At 46.3% G+C, this 8067-nt stretch overlaps 1 protein-coding gene across 1 annotated transcript; it reads right to left on the reverse strand.

Moving 5' to 3' along the window:
• Nucleotides 1–651: 651 nt before the first annotated feature.
• Nucleotides 652–3921, reverse strand: LOC144762193 (uncharacterized). Its single transcript, XM_078647346.1, has 2 exons — nt 3135–3921; nt 652–716 (listed from the first exon to the last, which is right to left on the reverse strand). The coding sequence occupies exons 1-2, from the start codon at nt 3919–3921 to the stop codon at nt 652–654; spliced, it is 852 nt and encodes a 283-aa protein (XP_078503472.1).
• Between the last annotated feature and the right edge of the window lie 4146 nt (nt 3922–8067).

Consider the following 8067-nt stretch of genomic DNA (forward strand, 5'->3'; position numbering starts at 1 on the left):
CCACAAACAAAGTCCTTGGAACAGCAGGAACCATGAGGAATGTTCAACTGGAGTACTTGAAGAAGGATCCGTGATGCAAGGGAAGAAGGTCCTCCGGGGAGAAGCTCGAAGCTGATAAAGAGAGGTCTTCTTACGATGATGCTGGAGGCAGGGCTGGATTCGCTAGAGGGAGGGAGTACACAAGAATTAGTGATGTTGCAGCAGGATAATACTCGCCTCCGTGTCTCTAATAAAATTAAGACTTTCCGTCATAATAACTAGGAAAATCTACATTTTATGGCAAGACCGGAGGCTCCTATTATGCTTGTTCAAAGCATGTCAATTACAACAGAGGCTACAGTATCAATTGGTTTACAATAAAACATACGAAAAACATTGTCATTTGACCAGTCTGCTGATCTCAGAATGTCCTCCAGACGGAAGCCTGCCCAAAAGGCCTTGGAGGCTATGGCTCCTATGGTGGAATGAGCTCCAAAAACGGAGACATCAATGCCCGCGAGGGACATAACCCAGCGAACCCAACGGGCGAGGGTGGGAGAGGAGACGGGAAGGTGGGGCTTATGGAAAGAAATAAGGAGTTGGGAATGAGAAGGCGTTCTGAGATCAGAAGTCCGTTGTTCATAGACTTTTAAACATTGTCCAACACACAGCTTAGGATGGGAAGGAAAATAAGGGTAGAAAACGGAATCCAAATGAGTTTTCGTCCTTCTGCGAATCTGGAACAAAACACATGTTGGAGAAAATTGGCGAGAAGAAATATCTAATGCTCTAACATCAGAGACACGTTTGATAGAAACCAAGCAAAGCAACATTGTGAGTTTAGCCGACAACATTTTGAGAGAGAGGGCAGAATTATCTGGCCAATCCGAGAACAGTTTGAGAACAACAGAAACATCCCATAAAGAAGAATTCTTAGCCAACGGAGGTTTAGCACAGCAAACTCCTTTGAGTAAACGGCATATAAGAGGATGAGCGCCAACCGGTTTGCCATCAATAGGTGCATGATTAAGAGAAATCGCAGAGCGATAAAGATTGATGGTGCGATAGGACTTACCTGCACTAGCTTCTGAAGCCAGAAAGTTGACAACAAAGTTTAGAGGGGCTGAAAGGGGATCGATGTTCCTTTCCAGACACCAGCTTGCCCAAAGAGACCAGGCGGATCTGTAGGCTTTGGAAGTCCCGAGAGCCCAAGGCTTGGCTAATAAAGAGCGCAGCTTCTTGTGAAATGAGGATGTCAGAATTGACCGGCCGGAAATTTTCCAGGCTGACAGAATCAAGGTGTTGTCCAGAATAAGATCGTGACGGGCACCCTGAGGACTCAAGAGAAGGTCGTCGCAAGACGGGAGAAGTACTGGAAAGTCCACTGACATTTCTAGCAGAGAAGGGAACCAAATCTGGGATTGCCAGAAGGGGGCCACAAGGACCAGAGAGGTCGACTGACGGCAAACCTGAGCAAGGACTCTGCTGATCATGAGGAAAGGAGGGAAGGCATAATTGAGAAGGCGGGACCAGTCCTGGAGGAAGGCATCCGTTGCCAAGGCTAACGGATCCGGTCGCCAACTGAAGAAGCGGGGCAACTGAGAGTTGAGGCGGGATGCGAAGAGATCTATGGAAAAAGGACCCCAAAGTTGAGAAAGGGAAAGGAAGGCGGACGGAAGCAACTTCCAATCGCTGGAGTCTCGGAGAAAGCGCGAATGCCAATCCGCTACTGAATTGAGATTTCCTGGAAGATATTCCGCTGTCAATGAAAGTTGGTTAGACAGACAATATTCCCAAAGACTTTTTGCCAGCTCCGCCAGAGGTTTGGATTTGGTACCACCTAGGTGGTTTATGTAGCGGACCGCAGAAACATTGTCCATTCGAAGGAGAATGGAACAGCGGATCTTGTTTTTGGAGAGGCTTTGGATCGTAAAGGAACCGGCAAGCATCTCTAAACAGTTGATGTGCAATTTGGACTCCTCTAGAGACCATGTACCTCCAGTCGATATTTGACCACACCGGGCGCCCCAACCCGACAGGCTGGCATCGGACTCTAACACAAGATCTGGGGCCGAAGCGAAGATAGTTCGACCATACCACGCATCTAAATGGTCTGTCCACCATTGAAGTTCGTCGCGGGACTCTGGATCCAGAGCGATAAGATTGGCGTAGGCCAGACCTTGGCGCAGGTGCTTGATTTTTAAGCGCTGAAGAGCACGATAGTGAAGAGGGCCTGGGAAAATGGCCTGGATGGAAGAGGAAAGTAGACCGACGATCCTTGCCAAGGTGCGAAGAGAGATAAGAGATGTTACGAGGACCTTGGCGATCTCCGCCTTGATTGTTGAAACTTTGGACTGAGGGAGACGGAGAGAAGCTGCAGAGGAGTCTACCATGAACCCCAAGAATTCCATGGTCTGTGACGGGATAAAGGACGATTTATCGTTGTTGATCAGAAAACCTAGATCCAACAGAAGACTCTGGGTGACTTGAAGGTCGGATAAGAGAAGCTGTTTGTCTGAATTCATGAGGAGAATATCGTCCAGATATATGATGAGTCTGATGCCGAGCGACCGAAGGAAGGCCACAACCGGTTTGAGGAGTTTTGTAAAGCACCAGGGTGCTGAAGAAAGACCGAAAGGAAGAGAAGTAAATCTGTACGTCACTCCCGACCACTGAAACTGAAGAAATTTCGAGTGGGAAGGATGAATGGTAACCGTGAGATAAGCCTCCTGAAGGTCTAGCGGACCATCCAGTCGTTGGGACGGAGAGTGTCCCGAAGATGAAGGATAGTTTCCATCTTGAAGTGGCGATATACCACAAATTGGTTGAACCATCTTAAGTTTATCACTGGGCGCAGTTTCTTGTTTTTCTTTTGGACCAGAAAAATGGAGCTGAGAAAGCCTGAGGAGTCGAAGGGAGAAATTTGGATGGCTTGTTTTTTGAAGAAGAGTGAGAATCTCGGTGGAGATCAGAAGGGCCATGTCTGAGGAGAAAACAGGAAGAGGAGGAAGAAAAGGCTGGAAAGGCGGAGAGTAGTGCTCTATAAGATAACCTTGGACTGTGTTGAGAACCCAAGGGTCCGTGGAAATCGTTTGCCATTTGGCTAGAAAGAGTCTTAACCGGCCCCCTACGGGAGGAGGGGGAAGAAAGCTCACCTTGTTGGTTGGAGTTGTTGTTCCGGAAGTTCTTCTGACCCCTGCCGCGGAAACCTCTACCCCGCTGAGGGTAGAACTGGGGTTTGTAGTCTTGGGAAGCGTTGTACGAGCCTCTGGAGCCTTGGTTGTTGTAAGGACGGCCGGAAGAGCGACCCCTGCCTCTGCCGGCCCGTCCAAAAACCCGAGGGGCAAAAACCTTTTTGATTGGCTGTTGGGCCTTGTCCAAAGATGCAAATGTAGAAACAAACCTACTAAGATCGCGGATAAGTTTCTCACCAAAGAGGAGACCATTCGCCTTGGAACCAGGGTCTAAGGGAGCAAGATTGGCCAATTTGGGATCTAGTTTTATAAGAAGACCTTTGCGCCGCTCGTGAGTGATGGCCGCATTAGCATTGCTCAATAAACAAAAGGCACGTTGTGCCCACATGGAGACGTCCTCCGCCGACAGATCTGAACCGTCAAGGCGGGCCGACTCAGCCATATCAAGAATACGAGCCAGTGGACCCACCACGTCCAACAGTTTATCCTGGCAAGTGGACCAGGCTTTATCCACCCATCTACGAGGGTCCTTACCAAATTTAGAAAAGAAGGTAAGTAATGGCTGATCTATAGCAGGAACAAGGGTAATTTTTTCGGGAAGAGAAGGTTTGGGACATTCAGACTTAAGACGGGACCTAACTGTGGATTCTAGGGGAAGGCGGAGCCTGGCCGCAATGTATTCCCCCACATGGGAAGCGGGAAGCCATTCTGTAGAATTGGGATGACGAATGGAAGAAGGATCAAACATCGGAAGTCCTTTAGCATCAAACACAGGTTCAAATGAGAAAGAATCGTTTTTTGCTTTTTTAGAGAGGGGGGAGGGGGGGGGGCAGCGTAATCAAACACAGCAAATAAATCATCTACGTCTGGAATGTCGTCATCACCATCTGTGTCCAAGATGGTGGAGATTACCAACTTCTGTTTTGGGGACTCTGCATGCTTAGTTTTCTGTTTGCGCTTGCCCTCGGTACCAACAAACCCCTCCATAGAAGGAGGCCTGGGAGGAGCCCTGTCCTCAATCAAATGCGAGGAAACCTCGCTGGTCAATTCAGACGCAGTTTTTGCAGCACGAGAAACAGAAGAGGCCACCTTTCTTTTTCTGCTTTCCCCCGCAGATTGGGCCAGAGCCTTGGACACCAGGTTGATCATAGTATTTTCCATGGATTTTGACATTTTTCTCATAGAGACTTCAACTGCAGTCTCAACAGAATTGTTAATGAATTTATTCAGGTCTTTTCTGAAGGCTTCGCCTTCCTCATTAAGATGCATGGCCTCAGGGGAGCTTTCCATCGTGAAAATGCTGAAAAAGTAGCAGGATGTGGTGTTGGGTTCAAATCAGGCCTACATACTCTGCTAAACTCTCGAACACCTTAGTATAGAAGTTGGCACGGACACTGGAAAAGGTAAAAGACAAGTTTATTAAGACCCCATGGGGTGGTGATACATTCCTACAGCACCCTTCGGCAATGTAAGAAGTAGCACACCGAACATCGGTGCACGACCTCTTTTATACAGTTTAATAGCAATAAAAAGATAGGCGGTTACAAGTTACACATTTTAGGTACATATAAGGTCATTTTTGGAACACAGCCAGTATGGGGGAGGAGTTCAATAGCACTGGTCAGTTAGTGCTAACATTCCTAAAGAGTGACCAGTTGATGCATAGTGCGCATGTGCGCTTGACCAGTACTAAAAATAGCCTGTTGCCGAGCAGAATAGGGACCATGGGTATCAAGGAAGGACGAAAGGGCACACTGACCACGAGGCAGCGTGTTCATAGAAAACGGAAGTCAGAGGGATTCAAAATGGCCCCCGTTCATTTTGGTCAAGTTAACAGAAAGGACCGTGTAGCTGTGCTAAACGCTAACTCAGGAGCTGCCAAAACACGACAGACGGCCCTTTTAGCGTTTAGCAAAAGCTACCTCATACTGAACATGATCAGAATGTTCATCATCAATGTTAATAGCCATTATTTTCAATACTTCGTCATTGATCAGTTTCTCTTGCTTAACAATAGCTCGTTTAGACGGAATACAGGCTGTGATACATACAGAACATAATGTAGGGCCACATTGAATACATAGACAAAGGAAAAATAGTACTCCAATAAAAACACAGAGAATCGTTAATAATTTCCAACCCCAAGTACTAAGCAGGGTCCAGAACCAACCAGAAAAGGTCCATGTTCCATTTTCTGGGTGGATCTCAGTAGCTATCTTATGTAATTTTGTAATCGAATCATATACGGAAGGTGAGTTATCTGGTACGTACACGCAACAACTACTTCCGATGACGCGGCATGCTCCACCCCTATCAGCTAGTATCACATCTAGAACCATTCGATTCTGGAGCGCCACAATTCTGGTAATTTGCAATTCCTCAGTAATATTCCCTAAAGCAGAGGCAGTTTCATTAGCGACAGCTTCCACCACACGTGTAAGCCGCCTTATCTTCCTGCTATTCAGTGCAGCTCCTACAAATGAAAATAACCCCAAGTTGAAATCTACATATTGTTGTAACGTGGTATCAGTCTGGTCTATTTCATCAAGATCTACTGCTCGTTTTACTCTGTTCAGTATGAAATCATGGTACAGGACATAATCATTGTGGTACATGGGAGGAGCAATAAATACAGGTGGTAATACAAAAGCTATATAACACGTTCCTAACCATCCCAATGGTAGACGATGGTATCCCTTATTTCCACAAATGAAATATGTGTTACGTGAAGCTACAAATGCAATTCCAGTTGGTGTATCAAAGGTAAGTGTAATGTTACATTCACTGCGGCCTACAGGGATTGTACCTTTATTTCTAATACACAAATCTGCTTTTGTATCAATGACTGTTATCATATGCATGCTCGTCACATTTATAAGTCTTTGATTCGTATATACACGAGGTGTAGAAACATTGTCCGGACGATACTCTTCCCATTCAAATTTAGTTCCTTCAGCGTGTGGATAGCCATCTTTGTCGTTATAGCATATTTTATTCAACCGAAAAAGTAGTCCACCTTTCGTTGGCCATCGCAGAGTAAAAAGAAGAGTGTACCAAGCATGACAAGAACCATTATGAGAAAACGGGAGAGGAATGAGTGGTGTTCCTCCCTTCTTCTGATGTCCGGGCAACATTCCACATACCCAACAATTGGACGTGTTGGTCATGTTATGAGTATGATGCAAAATCTGAATAAAGCTGTTATTCAAATAAGTCTGCCTATGTCTTTCTTCGTGAAAAGGCAAAGTAAAATGAAAATGTTCAGATGGACTTGGAGTGGTGGACAGCAAATGTTCTCGTACAGGAAACAATAGTTCTATAGTCCAGGCTAATACTGCGATCACCACTACGGTCAGGACAAAAAAAACAGCACCAAGAATTCTCCCTTTTCGTGTCGAAGGAGATGCCATAGTTCACAAAACAATACTCTTCAAAAGCAACACTAAGCGGAAAAATAAAACGATGGTTCTGAACCGAGGCTGCCGTTGATTTGTTCTCCGGGATTCAAGACGGGTGTCGCTACACTGGGCGGAACTGATCCCCCCCCCTTGATATTCCCGGCTTCCGTTTCACAAACCTCAGAGCGGTTACCAACCAGTTTCAAAAACACAAAGGGAATCTTATTTCCTGGGACGTAGATTGTATTTCACTTTATCAGAAACAACGTGGTCCGGGAAGGCTCCCTCCAATTCATCAGGCGTGACAGCTGGGCTCTTTTCTGTATCCAAAATCTTTCTGAAGTCGGATAGCACCACAGGGCTCACCAGATCCGGAGAGACACGTCGGCAGTGCGTTGAATGTATCCACCGCTTCTTATTGGTGACTCTCACAGCAGTCCGCGTCGCCAGCAGCACTTGCTCAGGGCCATGCCATCTCGGTTCCAAGCTGCTGGATCGCTCAAATACTTTGACCATCACGTGGTCCCCCGGGCGGAGATCGTGAGCCTCACCAGTGGAGTTATCAGGGAGCGCCTCTCGAACCTGTTGATGAATAGAAAGCAAATCATTTGTTAATCGTGCCAAATAATCGTTCATCATTATACAAGGCACATCATGTATCAAACGAGGTTTTGGAACTCCCCAAATATTCATCGGCCTTCCAAACACCACTTCATAGGGTGTGAGACCAGATCGAGAATGTGGCACTGATCGAATGGACAGCAATGCCAGAGGCAAAGCATCCGGCCATTTCAGAGATGTGGATGCCACTATCTTTGCTAACTTCAGTTTCAGAGTTGCATTGTATCTCTCGACCAAACCTGCTGATTGTGGATGAAAGACAGCGTGGAATCGTTGCTTGATTCCCAATCCTTTCAGGACGTACTCCACTACTTTCCCAATGAAATGAGGGCCATTATCACTCCACATAAGTTTACAAACACCATAGCGCGGGAAGTACTCTTTGAGTAACACCTTAGCTGTTGTCAATGCTGTATTGTCTTTCGTAGGGTAAGCCTCAATCCATTTGCTGAAGGCACACACCACTACTAGGACATACTTGAAATTATTACAGCGCTCCAGCTGGATGTAATCCATTTGTAGTACTTCGAATGGTGCAGTAGGTGGAACAAACCCTCCTTTGGGAGTATGAGTCCCTTGTCCAGGATTGTGCTGTAAACATATCAGACAGGTCTGCACTACTCTCTTAGCCGTGCTAGCAATGTCAGCATTGTCCCAGACTCGTGTAAGCAATTTAGTAATTGCGAGAGCTCCAATGTGTGCCAGCCCGTGTGTCATGTGCACCATTGTTTGTAAATAGGCCATGGGTAGTTTCCATCTCTCCATATCTTTACTACGCCAGCAACCCTCATCATCCAATACTCCTTCAGTGGCCCATTTCGTAAGTTCTGCCTCAGATGCTGACTTCTGTATATCTAGTATTTCTTCTCTAGCAT

The sequence above is a fragment of the Lissotriton helveticus genome, chromosome 6 (assembly GCF_964261635.1).
Source record: "Lissotriton helveticus chromosome 6, aLisHel1.1, whole genome shotgun sequence".
In the NCBI taxonomy this organism is placed as follows: domain Eukaryota; kingdom Metazoa; phylum Chordata; class Amphibia; order Caudata; family Salamandridae; genus Lissotriton; species Lissotriton helveticus.

Excerpts from the sequence above, each read along its gene's own strand:
- LOC144762193 (XM_078647346.1), bottom strand. The coding sequence starts at position 3,921 with ATGTTTGATCCTTCTTCCATTCGTCATCCCAATTCTACAGAATGGCTT. Across the intron at positions 717-3,134 it reads CAACAACTCCAACCAACAAG|ATTCGCAGAAGGACGAAAAC; the intron begins GTGAGCTTTCTT and ends GTTTTGTTCCAG.